Consider the following 16,017-nt stretch of genomic DNA (forward strand, 5'->3'; position numbering starts at 1 on the left):
AGGGTAACCTTTTCTTTCTGAGGAGAAAGGCTCACACTTACAAGTCCCTTATTAATAATAAATATACAGTGAAAGTCAGATTACTTGTATTTTTATTAGCCTTCACCAAAGTCTCCAGCTTCCCTTCTCAAGGAAGACACACACTTTTATTGACTTTGTGCTGTACCTTCCTAAGTAGTAACAATGAAACCCCTCTTTAATTATTGTGTACACTACAGCTGTGTTCTGGAGAAACACACACTGAAAGCTGTGAACAAAATATTAATGCTGGGCCAAATCACTGGATGTTAACTCTCCAGTAGCCTTCCTGAATTCACTGCAGCTAAAAACATCACAGGTTATCTGTTTAATTTCAGTTTGCTTCCCACACAATGAACATGCAAACCAACCATCATCAATATAAACCTAGTCTACCCACTGGGTCCAGGGTTTGGTCCATGATTTTGGATTGTTCAGACAGATAACTAGATATCACTTTGACTTGTTTATGCAGCCACTTGTTTATGTGTGGATCACTTTTTATTTCCAGTTTAATTTTGATCTGGAAAGGAAAACACACTTCTCTGACCTCCTGCTCTGGACCTGTTTCTGCAAGCTTTCCACCAGTGTGTGCCAACAATCGTTATCGTCATCATAAGCATAAAGTGAAGCTATCAATCTGGTGTCCTCTATTTGGAGCCCATGGCCTGGCTCAGCGATGGATTCAGCCCATGGTTTCTTAAATAAATTAAATACATTTAAATTTATAAATATGTTTTTAATCATGCTAAAAATTAAGCTTGCCTATGGAACCTGTTTACATTATACCCTGAACACTGCATATTTTTACAAAAGGCTCTCATCATCTTGCACAATAATATATAGAATATTGTGCAATATGCTGAGGCAAGCAGATTTTTTTGTTCTGTTTTTTATAACTTGAAAAATACCTTGTTCAGCTCAAAACTCATAGCAGGCGTTGGCTATTAATTTTTGCCAGATGACAATGTGAGAAAGTGGGACTCTTGTGGAAGTGGAATTCAGTTCTGCTCAATATCAGTTGTATATCTTTATAAACTTATTAATAGAGCCTTCCACAACAGTCCCACCATCAAATCTAACCCCTTGTAAAAATTAGTTGACTAGGTTAAATCGATTAAATCGAATAACCGGCCACCTAAGTGTTTAAAGAAGGAGAAAATCCATCCTGCTGTTCACGCTGGAGTTTTGTGGTCCAGACTACAAACTGATGTAGGACAATGAATAACTGTCATTAACTCAATCCTAGCTAGATTGTGACATGAAAAAGACTAACAAGAAGTTGCGGTAGTTTGTAATACCTGAAAGACAAATCTGTACCAGCTGCACAACTCTGTGCTGCCCTGAAGCCCATAAAATGTCCACATTCACAGCTTTTCTCTCCTCTGCACATTGCCTTTCTCCACGCTGCTCCGTTTCCGTTCCTACCTCCAGCGCTCATAAACAATTATTGATTGTTAATTGTTATTAATAATAATTATTATTATTGAACCTTTTTTAAATCTGCCTTTTTTAAGTCCCCACTTGTGGTATATTTACATACACGTATATTTATCTGCTTTATGAACATAAGTGAAGTTGAAGAACTCCCTGGCATCTGGTTTGACCTTTGTCTATCTCACAGCCATCAGGCCAAGTTTTGCTTCCCTTTTCTGAAAAGGGAAATAACAAGGAAGGGATAAAAAAAGAAAGTGAACTCTGCTATCCCTCCCTCATGCTTCACACTGCCAAAATTTATGTTAAGTCAAAAAAAAAAAATACAACGCAACACAACTGCATCTCCTTAAAGCACCCAAGTTAGGTTTGTTTGCTTTGTTTTTTTGCATGATGTGAATTCAATTAAAAAGACTCTTGCAAAGACATCCTACCATGCTCCCAGTAACACTTTAAAACTATAAATGAGATACAATAACCTTTATTTCACTAGTTGGGCCCACGTCCTCATTTTAGGTTTGACAGCGTTTTAGTAGGTAAAGGTGAATGCTTGGACATGAATTGAGCCGCGGTTTGGGGAAGGCCTCAAAGGGGACTGGCGACGGCTCCCGGGCCTGGCAGATCGCCATGGACTAAGTAGAAATGAAGAAGTTAAAGAATTGAAAATAAGGGAGGGAGGGTGGGGCACGTAAACGAGAATGAACAGCTTGCAAAACTGGGGGAACTTATATAGATGACAACTGGATCTCCAAATGATTCTGATCACTGCTTTTTGTGACTCCAGCATGACTTTATGCCACACCCCAAGTTTACGCTTTCCTGTGTTTGTTCCAACTATAAAAATCTCTGAACAGTTAAGCAATGCGTTCTTGGAAGACTGCTTTAAATGACCTTCTCTCTATTACAGTTTTTTCTGATTGCTTAAGCACATTTTTTGTAACTATTGGCTAATTTTGCAAAACTCTTCACACAAATAAGAAAACCTGTCACCCAATCATCAAAACATTGTAGTTCTCTTGCAAAAGCAAACACAGCTAGATTAACTCTTCACACCTTCGTAAAAATGGTGTTTCCGTATCAAACAGTACACACAAGCCATCATCTACTAAGCACACAATGCGCCAACTGCACACTGATGGTATGAATACAAAACACATCTGGCTTTTGCTTTCTCTGTGCACAAGGTAGGCTATGTCAGTTTGAGCTCATACTTCTGTCATAGATCCATAAGCATAGAGGGATCCAAACTTCAAGTACTGGTGTTTATTCAAACACATCAAAACAAACACAAGTGTTTATTTCCAAGTATAGGATTATTTGCAATCGCCATAATGACTCTATGGGTTACTTGGTCTGCAGTGAACATGCTTCCTCTGCCCCCAGCATCTGGTCATCTAGCAATTCTGTAAAGTAACAATTTCAGTATTTTTACATCAATGGTATTGGTGTGTTTCTCATTGGCATATGGCAGTGCTACAAATCTTTGTGCGAAGTGACTATACTCACCGATTCTCATTTCAAGATGTCCTTATGGTGCTTGCTACAGTGTAGCGGCTCGAGTTAGGCTGGACCCGTTGGCCAGCTACCCTCAGGGTCATTCCACGGTTGATTACATGGTCCACTATTGTAGCTCTGATGTCATCAGCAATTCTATTTCTTACTCTTCCTACCCTTCCTCTCCCCCCTCCTCATCTTCCTCTCCCCCCTCCTCGTCTTCCTCTTGCTCCTCCTTGTCCTTGTCGTCCTCTTCGTCCTACTTCTTCACCTCCACGTCCTCTTCCTCGGCCTCCTCTACTTCTCACTCTTTCTACTCCCTCCATTGTACTCCGCACACACAGCTTACCTGTATTATAGTGCTTAGGCTGATTGCAAAGTGAACTAATTATCTAAAAAAGTTTTCACATGTGAAAGTGTGCCAGACAGTTGGCAAATTAGTGTTAATGATAGCCATACATGTGTATACTTTTGCTAGGAGTGTGTTGGAAATTTGGTAATTGAGTGTTGTGCAGTGAATTGTGCCTACAGTTTTGCAAAGTGTGTGTTACAAAATTGCAAACTGAGTGCAAAGCAGTTTTTGTGCTTTTAGTTTTGCAAACTCAGTGAGTGGTTTTGCTATAAGTCTGAATAGTTTTAAAGATTGTGCTACAGGAATCACAGTTAGGGTTTAAGCAATCAGAAAAAACTGTAATGTCATGAAAAATCCAGTTTGTCCAGTTTGTGTTTACAGGCAGGAAAAAACTGAATGCTTGATATTTAATGCAATCTCAAAATCATACATTAAGTCTAATATTTTCTAAAAGATGTCCAGTTCATTCATTTGTAGCATAGCCTAATACACCCAGAAAAAAAGCAATATTAGTAGAGGCATGCGTGCCTATTGTGAGTCTGAATCCCATGTTTCAGAGGAGTCTGTTTTCCGAACTCTTTAAAGCAATTAGTGATCCACTTAAGGCCGACATAAGATTAATGCCAGAAGAGCCGACGAGCAGAGCTGTGGAACTAATCTGTAATACATCCCTGTGTTACTGACAACTTGTAGACATGAGGGAAACTGCAGGCCAGAGTCATCTGTACAAGCTCAGCTCAGCCCCTTTGAACCATAATCCCCCTCGAACATTTAGACACAGAGCAGAAAGGATCGCCGAGTGGCACAAAGTCATCAACCACACAATGCTGAGATTCACTTCAAAACAATGAGAATATGAAACAAGAGCAGAATCATGCACATGTGTGAATAAAAAGACCAAGTTGAAAGGCATAAAAGACTTATATGTCCGAGCATATGGTTGCCAGATTTTGCAGCAGACTTCTGATCGCACAAATAAATCCTTTTCTGGTCTTTGAGTGAGGATGGATGAATGGGAGGTGGATAACGATGTGAGGGAGTTTGTTTCATGTCAGGGGACCGCCGACGGTGTATGAGTGTGAGCGCGCTGTGCGACAGCTCCATTCACAAAGATATGCTTTGAATCAGATGTATGGACCTCAGTTAATGCAGCAAAGAGGAAACATCCTTTCTGATCCATTATGCTGCAATAAAATGTTTCTGAAATCATGAAAGCAAAATGAATGATAGAGAAAGATTCAAAAGCAATCAGAAGTTCAACTTCAGGCAAAAACAACAAAATGGCACAACGCAGGACACAATAATTAACGCATAAATAAAATACACAAGCTAAAGCTGCGTGCAAGAAACACAGTGAGAAAACGTGTTGTTATATTTTTTCATGTGTGCACAGCAGTGAACGAGCCGGGATGTGGTGGGTAAGATGTCGTAAACATGTTTGCAAGAAGTGATTTGTGGGTCTCGCATACATTTTGAATGGTGGCAGCATCAAACAGCTGTCACTGAAAAACTGCAGACATGTTTGAGCGGCCTCGTGTGTGCTCAAAAATGTTGTTTGCTTTACTTACAGCAGGAAACTGAGCAAGATAAATCTCAGATAAACTGATCTCATGTTCACACGCATGTGACACAAATTTGAGCAAACTGGCAGAGATTTCTGGCCACATTTACATTTTGTTTCACTTCATTATTGAGCAAAGCATTCATGGACACTTTTATGAAAGGCATGTGTGCGAAAAGCTGCAGTTTCTTTCATGGCCACTTGAGGCTTTATACGCATTTGTGCATTAAGGCTTGATGCACAATGACCAGGGGCTGGTTTCATTTTGCTCAGTTTTTTTCTCTTTTTTCTCACAAATACATCTTTTTTAAAGTCTGTTTCTTGCTTTGTTTTTACCATATCTCACGTAATATCCCAGTAAATTAAAAAGACATGCTGTAAAACTAAATCAAGAAGCTCCCCAGCTCTGCTGCTTTCTTATCCCAATTCTGGCTCGAAAAACAAAGCAACATGCAAAAACACGAGGCTCCAGAACAAATTGTTGCGGCATTGCACAGCAAGCATCTGCTAAAGGCAGACAAACAAAAGTGCTTATTGTTTTAATTGCTCACCATACTGTGTTCATTCATTGCGTCAGCTCTCGTGATTTCTTTTTAAGCCACCAGAGACGTTTCATTTTTAGGGATAAAGAAAAAAACTGCATGTGAGACGAGGTTTGAATCATTGTCTCCTTAAAAGTGCTAGGCGTATCTGCAGGTTGTGCAAGTGGGTAACTATTTGTGACAATGTGTTCATGAAAGGTGAAAACATTTCAATATGCCGCCCCCAAGTGGGCAAATACTGCAGCTGCTGTGTTTGCCACGTCATCCTGAGAAGTATGCTCATTTATAAGTTATACACTTTTCCTTCAGCTCTTTGTGTAGAGCAGCCTCGCCTTCACGTTTTTCTGCTCTAGATATTCTCCTGAGTTTGCCCTGCTGGACAGAGAGGATACTATTGAAGCTGTTTGCTTCCTCGCCCAAAATATGAGTGATGCATACCGATATGCCACACATGCACTAACTTTGGCCACACACATACTTCATCATGCTCTATATTCAGATTTTAAATATTTGCATGACAGAGGATTACATCTTTAAAAGAATTCATTCACTTTATTTTCCAGCATTTATTGGTTTCCAACTTGTGTGCAAAGGCTGAGTTTAACAAGTCAGAAAGAACAACAAGTACTGCAGAGCCAGGTGGGATAAAACCCATAGCACCCAATAACTAGAGCATCAGTGAAAATGCATTTTAACGGTTCCAGGTAACACACCTCGCCATTGTTGTTCACATGGAGTCAACATGAAGTAAAAGCTTTGTTTGATTTTGCCTTTCCACACTCACTTATTGTCTCATTATGAGGGACAAATGATCCAGCGGGGATGAAGACAAACCAAGAAAAGGCCCCGCATGCACAAGATTTAATGCGAACAGGGTGTATACAAACACAGTGTATTCTTCTTCATGCTGCGTTTTATGACCAGGAGTGGTCGGTCATTTAAGAGGGCAGTTTTAATGTCGCGTTGTGTAACTAGCCACATCTTTATCCTGTTATAACTTTATTAATTTGGCTTCAGCTTTCATCCAGAGTTTATAGGCCTTCGAAATGCCTGAACCTCAGAGGTTGGTCTTGTTGAACAGAGATCACCCACTGTGAGCTATGTAAACAGCTGTAAACCACACACAGACACATACTCACACATGCTGCACGGGAAAGAAACACTGACTCCTCAGGACCTTGGGGGGGGGGGGGGGAGAAAGAAAAGAAAAGACGCTCAACCAAAAGCTGAACCTCAAAGGAAGAATTTGCAAATATCATGTAATACTTCTATAAGATCACCAAATAAATAAACCAAACACTGCAAATCAGGGAAGGAAAGTATGACATGTTTGTTTCAAAGTTGGGCTTCAAATTCAAGGGGAAAAAAGAGTATTTGATTTGAAACGAGTTCATTAGTTTCAATAAATGAAATGAAATTTTTTAAAAGTTGTGCAAATGAAACTTTCTTTTGAGTACATTTTCATTACCCTGAAAACACCTTCTTATACTGATATTAATGCCAGAGGAATTCCTGTAGCGACATCCTATAACAGCAACGCAGTCCAATTCAGTGAGCTCTTTAGTCTTTCACTAATGTTTGTAAAAGCAGACTAAAAACACCTGAATTCAAAGATTGAGAGGTGTGGCCCATTACTTTTATCCATGTAGTGTAAGTTCTCAACAATAAAAATTTTAGAGTATTTTTAGTGGCTATTAAATAATGCAAAGAAATGACTTTATACTTGGAACCAGTATTTTGTTCCTCTGTATGTAAAACCTGTTTCATTCCCTCCCCTCAACACCTTCCTAACAGACACACATTTACTGGACATGTTTTGACAGGTGGTCATCACTGGTTTATACTGTAGGCTGTAATTGCAGTCTGCACGAACAGCAGAAGAGATGGAAAGAGAGCAAGTGTTAGTGAGTACGTGGCTGTCTTTGTGTTATGAATATAACAAGATGACAGACAAGAAAGACCAAACACACACACACAGGAAATTTAGAAAGAGCAACTGAACATGAATCACAGACAGAATAAGTATTATTTCAGTCACAGCCAACACAGTTGTCAGTGAGTGCCATGACCAAAACCCTTTTCATTCCCTTCTGTCTATTTCATAAACTAACTTCTTTATTCCCAGCACATCTGGCAGACAGATGTCTATCTCGTCTTACGTCTCTTATTTTCTCTCCCTCGCTCCTTCTTTTCCCTTTGGGCAGGCCTGGTGTTAATCGCTCTCTCCTCCACCTGGCAAGACCACCCACATACTGAGCAGTGATGCTCAGGCCACCAGCAGAGTATGTGTGTGTGTGAGTGCATTATAAATTCATACACAAGAACATCACTTGAACTTACTTGAACTTACACAGGAGCAACAGTAACAGGAAATAGCCAAAAACTAAATTATTTGTGTGGAGATTTCACCAGTTTCAAAACTCAAATCCCCCCCCCCCCAATGTAAATATTGAAGAAGAAATAAAAAACAGCTGTAATATATTCTGCCCTAAAATTGAGTGAAAGCATATGAATATGGATTTGAAATGTTTTAAAGGAAATAGGGATGCCCAGCTGTGATAAAAAATAAGAAAAGAAAAAAATAAGGATATGCGAGAAAAAAGAAATGGGCAAAATGCCCTTTTAATTATTTAAGCCAGAGTCATGGAAATCTATGCATTTGCTGCCATCTAGTGGTCAAGAGACCAAAGCAGAGACAATAATACTGTTATTGTACTCAAGTATTTTCTAATTAATTCTAAGTAATTTCACTTTTTGTTTTTAATCCAGCTCAGTTTTAGTTAGTGCAGTGACAGTTTGCTTGTTTCAGTTTCATATTTCAGTTTTGAAAATGTTTAGTAGTTTACAGGGTTCATAACTACGCTGATAATGAGCCTCATCCTCCTTTTGTTCGGACTTTTCCATGGTCATCCACCCGCGTGTACACATTACATCAGAAGAGACACCACAACACAGAGTTAACACTGCATTACAATAAGAAAAAAAAGACCTGGTGCTGAAAACCCCCCCGGAGGGAATAAGATTAGTGCTGTTAAAGTCAATGAGGTGTCAAAATAGGCTAGCTGTTCTGCAGACCCTGTTCACACAACATAGCTGACTGAAGAAAAATGTAAAATATTATTTACCTTACCATAAACTGACTTTAATATTGTTTAATTTGATTTTAAATAATATGCTCAACTGTGTGCCAAAACTGGGGATCAAGCTGTAACGTAACTACAATTCAACTCATGAGTCTTACTCTAATCGGTGTAACGTTTTCTAACTTGGAGACCCAAAACAGGCTATGTTAGCTTAACTTTAACAGCAATGAGTAAATGAATTGGGGGTCGGACCCTTCGTGTTTTCAGCCTAAGAGAGATATCAAGGCACAGATAACTTAACCACCTCAACTGCTATACCAAAATAAATCCTTGAGGGTTTTATTTATGTTGTTTTTAGCCTGTTTGAGCTTCAGTCAGTTTTAGCTAATATGCCTGTTAGCTAATGCACTATAAGCTAACAGGAAGTTCGTAGGATCCAGTGCAGGTCATCTACCCCCGAGCAGGACAACCAGAATGTCCCCAGGGTGTAATTACAGACAACCCCAGGTAAGTGCTTTTAATACTTTGGCAAATTGCGGGTCAAAATAAGCATTGGTGGTCGAATGCTGTTCTCCAGAGAGAGAATATTTGTTTGGTGTCTTGTTGTGCTTGCTATGCATCGCTGACTCGTTTCTTCTTTCTGCATCAAGTAAGGAATGTAGTGAAAGTTCCCAAGAGGTTAAAAACACCACTGAAAAAATGCCATCAGACCTGAGTTGGGACACTTGGATTATGGAGCTTCTGGACCAAGAGAGTGGATGGGAGCATGTGTTTAACAAGTAAGAGAATAACGTCCCCCAAAATGTTTAAACTTCAAACCTCATGCATACATTAGTGATGGGCAGATGAAGCACTGAAGCTTTTCATCCAATTGGTTCACCCCAGCGCAAAGCTTCTTGAAGCTTCATTTGCTCTAGTAGGACATCTACTGGACGTAAAAATATTAGTTGGCATGAATTTGAAGAGTGTGGCCTTTTGCACACAGCCTGTAAATGTCAACAACAAAAGGAGTGTGTAAAACATGTATATTGTAGTGATGCAGTATACTGTGTATATTTATACTGGCAGTATGGAAAATGATTATTTGGAAATGCTTAAAATGGAAATGATCATTTACTGTGAGGTGAGGTGTGGTTGGGGTGTGGACAGTGGTTGTGCTTTTGTAACGTTGAGGTATGGACAGCTACACACTGAGGCGTCAGTCCTGCCCATATTTTATTCAGTAAAAACTAAATTTTCACTGCTTTTATGACCTTTTTAGTGGGGAGAACATAGCTAGGATTTAATGATTTAACAAATCTTATAAATCCTTTGTCCTCCACAATGCTAAATGGCTGGGAGTCCTCAATCACCATGCTAACCAGGTCTTCATCTATTTGAGATTGTTCTCCTGAGGAAAGACAATAAAAACAAAGCACAAATATAAATATCACACACGTAACTTATTACAGTTGTATAATATTGTTATATCATTTAGTAACATTACGGCATGCTATTATTATCATGGCATTTGATGGCTCACCTGGTCTTGCTCAACAATCGCTGTTCCCCTTATTCTCATGCAAAGCTCTGTAGTGCCTAAGCATGGATGAGGTGTTGTTGTTATATCCCAGCTCCCTGGCACATAGCAAACACTTCACCTTGTACAAAAGTAAATACAGCTTAACTTAAATTGTATTGCACCATCAGTATTATGAAAATACATCTTCTGTAGAAATACCTTGTTGGGAGGAATAAGATCAAAATGTTCCCACACAGGGGAGGACATCCTCCTCTTCTTAGCTGGCTCCATTCTCTCCTGAGTTTCTCTCCTCACTCTCATAAACCTCCAAACTGCCTCCCAGCTGTCTCCAACTCTCACTAACCGCAGCTCTCCATCAAACACCTACATTTTGATTGAAGTCTGAGGGGTTTGTATCGCTGTCATATCTCGCGGCAAAGTTCGAACCACTTCATGAACCAGTCACGTGGTACAGCCGGGCAGCGAGGCTTCGGACGTCATCATTTTCAGCTCCTCCCATAAATGAAGCAAGCCTCGATACGCTCATCGCGGAAACGCCCCCTCCATTACTCGACACATCACTAGCATACATGCACATCTAGTGCTCAGCGTCTAATTGTGTGTTTGTGTTTTTACCTTTTTGCAGTAGCGTAGTGAAACATTTGGGCGGTGGATAAATAATGGAAAATAAAATTCAGACCAGAGATGGCTTCAGGTGAGTACACGTGGTGCACAAGGACCAAAGCTCACCTTCTCAACCTGGACAAAATGAATTATTTTACACTGATACTGTAAACTTTTGTTTGTGTGTCAGGTTTCCATACATCGGAAACAGCTGCTGCATCTGTAATTCTGTCCATCCTGAGGAGAGTCCACACTCTACATCAGATCCTTGGCTCACCTATAATGATGCACAGGTGCTGCACACAACTGGATCTGCAGCTTGTGAGGAACAGCAGCACTCAGCCTACATGCTGTTTTACAAGAGAAACGTAAGAAGACACAGCATCTCATCCTGAAGTGAGAGAATGGCACGCCAGCTGCAGCCTAATCCAATCTCTCTTCTTTTCTTTTTTCGGTGCCCAGACATCCTTCAGTTTCATCATGTCATCCCTAACAATAGCTGTAGAGTTGGATGACATGATGAAGACAGCAGAGAGCAAAAGAAACAGGTAAGAGCAGGCAGGTAGTCAGAGTTAACAAAAACTTTTAAAGCCAGTGTAGCTTCTGTTTTGAACACATTTATTGATGACAATTTTACATAAATAAGCAGTGTGTTATACTGTTATCAGATGTGGAGTCTCACTAACCACTTTAATAGTGACTTGTGTCCCAAATACTGTTTATTTGTCTTAGTTACAGATAGTGAAATAAAATGGGAAATGATTGTTTCATAATTGTATACTCAGCTTGGTCGAGAACGAGGGGCAGGATTTTGAATTGATGCCATTGGTGCATTTACTAAAGTTCTGGGGTCAGTTTGAATATCAGTGACTTTGACCTTGAGTTCAAGTTTTCTGAAAATGTTGTGAATGCTACAACTCTGTGACGAGAAGTAAGTCTCCTAGGTCTTTAAATTTGTATATAGGTGCATCTACTAGGAAGCTGAAGGGTTGCACTGCGGGCCATCTGTAGAGGTGTAGAGTCAACAACCTGTCTCTGAATGTGGACAAAACAAAAGAGATCATTGACTTCAGGAGAGCACAGTGGGATCACTGCCCACTTAACATGAATGGATCTTCTGTGGAGGTCGTCAAGAGCACCAGATTTCTTGGTGTCCACCTGGCGGAGAACCACTCCTGCTCCCTCAACACCAGCTCCATAACCAAGAAGGCCCAGCAGCGTCTCTACTTCATGCAGAAGCTGAGGAAAGCCCATCTCCCACCATCCATTCTCACCACCTTTTACAGTGGGACTAACGAGAGCATCCTAAGTAGCTGCATCACTGTCTGGTATGGTAACTGCAGCATATTGGATCGCAGTACCCTACAACGGATTGTGAGAGCAGCTAAGAAGGTCATTGGAGCCCCTCTCCCCTCCTTATAACACCCGCTTGCTAGAGGACCCCACACAGCCTTCAAACACACTCTTCACCCTGCTGCCTTCTGGAAAGAGGTCCCACAACATCCGGGCCCTCGCTACCAAACTACGGAAAAGTTTCTTCCCACAAGCCGTCAGACCCCTGAACACTCAGTGACTGCACTGGCACACGCACACCTTCACACATGTCACTACCAAGCACTTGTCTGCAGTATCTCACACTCATACACATACATACAGACACCAAGTTACTTTTGCACAATACTCAGCATTTTGCACATTTCCATTGTCTTGTGTCTGTTTCGTCCTGTTCTGTCACGTTTTGCACTGTTTTGTCTTGTTTATTTTTGCAATTTATGCACACTGCACTTTATGTAGTCCTGGGTTTGTCCGTATATGTCATATATAGCACCAGGGTCTCGGAGGAACGCTGTCTCATTTCACTCTGTACAGCACCTCTGCACGTGGTTAAAATGACAATAAAAGCCACTTGACTTGACCTGTTTGTGTAGCAGTTGCTTGGAGACAAGCACCATACAGTTCAAATGAGCATACATTCCAAAATATGCAAATTTGCCCCATACATCATAATGATGATGTTTGCTGTTCAGGGTATGAACATTCTATGCTGAAAGTTTATAAATATACAACCTTTGACTGCTTGTTTTCAGTTGAACTTTTGCAAAGCTGAGGAGATTTTGGCTGCGATCACATCAAGTCCAAAGATGTTTAAACTTCTTTTTCACAGAAAGGTAAGTTTGAAGAGACTCGCAGCACATTTCTATGAATATTTTCTTATGGTAAACAAGCATTTTTGAAACTTTTAAGGAAGCTTCTTGGATGATTTCTGTAAAAACTGAATTTTGAATCCAAATGAAGGATTTTGTATTTTCATACCATATACTTTGTTTTATGCCATTACTGATGTTGGTTTTCTTGTTTCTAAACAGAAATTACACAAACAAAACGTGGCAGAGAAGGAAATTCCTTCTACGTCTCATCAGAGGTAAAGAAATGCGCCAGTCTTTAATGCTGCTGGAGATATTTATAGCAGTGGTTGAGTTGGAGCTCTTTTATTTCCCTTTTATTGGTGTTTTGTATTTACATCTTTTTTACTACTTCTAGTCTTGTCTATAATTTATATTGATTCAGAGATTAGCGTTTGAAAATGTAGAGTGTAAATGTACAAAATACATGATTTTGTTCCATTACAGTTATTAATTTTTATCTGCAATCTCCAGCATGTACTCCTTGTTAAAAATTTGCACTTTGAAAAATAACATTTACACTTTTGTCCTCATCAGCATCCCGGATGCTCCTGTTACTGAAAATGGTCAAAAGAAGAGAAAATGGAGACACCTCTGCTGTTCCTCGGTTTGCTTTTACACAAAACATATGAAATGCACATTCTCTTTAAATTGCACTTGTTAATTTAAAGTGACTTTACTTTTTTAATAAACGTATGTTTGTTCGTCCTCTGCAGCAAACTGACAGCGATGCAGAGGCAGAGAGCAACACTGTGAAGACACAAAAAAAGTGTCGCTGGTTTCTTTTTAAATTCTGGAAGGTATGTTTTATGGAAAGAGTCACTGTCATCAAGCATTTACTCATCACAGTTAAATGAGAAGAATTAAGAGCAATTTAGCACACAGCCATGTCCTCAAATTAAGTTCAAAGATGTTTAAACGGTTTTTTTTCACAGAAAGGTAAGTTCGAAGAGACTTGCAGGATGTTTCTCTCAATATTTTTTATGGTGAATAAGCATTTTTGAAGCTTCATGGATGATTTCTGTAAAAACTGAATTTTGATCAGAACCAAATGAAGGATTTTGTATTTCATAGGACAAACTTTAAAACTCAATTTAAGGCATGAATAAATTGTTTTTATTTTATTTAAAGATATTCCTATATCTGCTTCATGAGCTGACAGCTCACTAAAGTGATAAATAATATGAAATAATACCAAATTTTCTAACTGGACACTTTTCATGGAGAGACCCACTTGGTATGTTTGTTTTATGCCATTACTGATGTTGGTTTTCTTGTTTCTAAACAGAAATTACACAAACAAAACGTGGCAGAGAAGGAAATTCCTTCTACGTCTCATCAGAGGTAAAGAAATGCGCCACTCTTTAATGCTGCTGGAGATATTTATAGCAGTGGTTGAGTTGGAGCTCTTTTATTTCCCTTTTATTGGCATTTTTCTTCCACCTTGTGTATTTACATCTTTTTTACTCCTTCTAGTCTTGTCTATTATTTATATGGATGCAGAGATTAGCGTTTGAAAATGTAGAGTGTAAATGTATAAAATACATGATTTTGTTCATGTTGGTATTCCATTACAGTTATTCACTTTTATTAGCAATCTGTATTAGCAAAATGTACTCCTTCTTATAAATTTCCACAACATTTACACTTTTGTCCTCATCAGCATCCCGGATGCTTCTGTTGCTGCCACACCAGCTAACCCTGAAAATGGCCAAAAGAAGAGAAAATGGAGACACATCTTCTGCTGTTCCTCGGTTTGCTTTTACACAAAACATATGAAATACACATTCTCTTTAAAATGTACTTTTTAATAAACTTATGTTTGTTCGTCCTCTGCAGCAAACTGACAGCGATGCAGAGGCAGAGAGCAACACTGTGAAGACTCTTTTTAAATCCGGGAAGGTATGTTTTATGGAAAGAGTCACTGTCATCAAGCATTTACTCATCACAGTTAAATGAGAGCAATTAAGAGCAATGAGGCACACAGCTATGTCCTATATATTTATATCAGGTAAGAAGCACCACGGAAACGATCCCAGCAGACCTGAGTTGGGACACTTGGATTATGGAGCTTCTGGACCAAGAGAGTGGATGGGAGCATGTGTTTAACAGGTAAGAGAAAGACGTCCTCCAAAATGTTTCAACTTCAAAACTCATGCATCCATGCACATACACTGCTCAGCATCCTGACATCTTTCCTAATTTTGTGTTTTTACCTTTTTGGAGCAGTGTAGCATGCGGTGGAGAAATAATAGAAAGTCAAACTGGGACTATAGACTGCTTCGGGTGAGTACACGTTGGTGCACAAAGACCAAAGCTCACTTTGTCAAAGTGGAGAAAATGAATTCTTTTACACTGATACTGTAAACGTTGTGCGTGTGTGTCAGGTTTCCAAACATCGGAAACACCTGCTACATGAACTCCTGCCTGCAGAGCCTCCTCAACATTGAGGAGTTCATAAGAGACATCAGGCGTCAGGAGGTTTTGTGGAGCACAGATCCAGAAGCTCAGCTCTTAAGGTGCGCTACGTCAACCTTCTACTTTCTTCAAAAACCTGAAGAACAAAGAGATCTAACAGCAGAAATGTCTGTTTACCCTTTCCTTTCTACAGAAGGCTCATTGATGTCAGGGACTGTCATGAGTCAACAGATTATGGCCTTAAAGATCACCACCTAAGAGCTTTTAAGAAGGCATTCAGCAGTCAAGCTCCTGAATACACCGGCAGTGCACAGAAAGTGCGTCAGCTATTTGGACATTTTGTTTTTTTGCTTTACCTTCTGATTTTGATGTACTGTTTTAAATCTCTCTGCTTTTCTTTCAGGACGCTCATGAATTCCTAACATTGTTCCTCAATGAGGTCAAAAGGCTCGCACCTCACCTGGAGAGGAACGCAGCTCTCCTGGGCCAAAGTTATACCTGCCCAGTAGAAGAGCATCACATTTTTAAAATGGAAAACATGAGGACATGCAAGAGGTAAGCCTGTCTTTCAGAAACGCAGAGCTGGTTGCAATATTTTCATATACCTCTTTTCCACCTACCTGATCTTTACTTTAACTACGTTACTCCTGAAATGTGTAGCTGTGGTCACCAATCATCACAGCACGAGGACTTCACCAGCTTGTCTCTTGACCTTGTTCCAGAGGGGTCTATTATAAACATGTTAGAGACATACTTGAAGGTAAGATCACAAATTCCAATAGAGTTGTAGTGTCAGCGATCTTAACA

The 16,017-nt window shown here is 39.7% G+C and overlaps 1 protein-coding gene across 1 annotated transcript; it reads left to right on the plus strand.

Annotated features, from left to right (window-relative positions):
- The first annotated feature begins 11,071 nt into the window (after nucleotides 1–11,071).
- On the plus strand, nucleotides 11,072–16,000 carry LOC147327994 (uncharacterized). The gene is made up of 14 exons (XM_086296061.1): nucleotides 11,072–11,157; nucleotides 12,697–12,777; nucleotides 12,976–13,031; nucleotides 13,330–13,399; nucleotides 13,509–13,592; nucleotides 14,081–14,136; nucleotides 14,456–14,546; nucleotides 14,632–14,694; nucleotides 14,804–14,904; nucleotides 15,019–15,078; nucleotides 15,180–15,311; nucleotides 15,404–15,527; nucleotides 15,614–15,765; nucleotides 15,871–16,000. The coding sequence occupies exons 2-14, from the start codon at nucleotides 12,751–12,753 to the stop codon at nucleotides 15,998–16,000; spliced, it is 1,146 nt and encodes a 381-aa protein (XP_086152187.1). The 5' UTR covers nucleotides 11,072–11,157; nucleotides 12,697–12,750.
- Nucleotides 16,001–16,017: the final 17 nt, after the last annotated feature.

Source organism: Aulonocara sp. 'chitande type north' Nkhata Bay, linkage group LG6 (assembly GCF_057382095.1).
Source record: "Aulonocara sp. 'chitande type north' Nkhata Bay isolate Kocher_YH1m ecotype deep benthic linkage group LG6, A_spYH_male_GT1.1, whole genome shotgun sequence".
Classification (NCBI taxonomy): domain Eukaryota; kingdom Metazoa; phylum Chordata; class Actinopteri; order Cichliformes; family Cichlidae; genus Aulonocara; species Aulonocara sp. 'chitande type north' Nkhata Bay.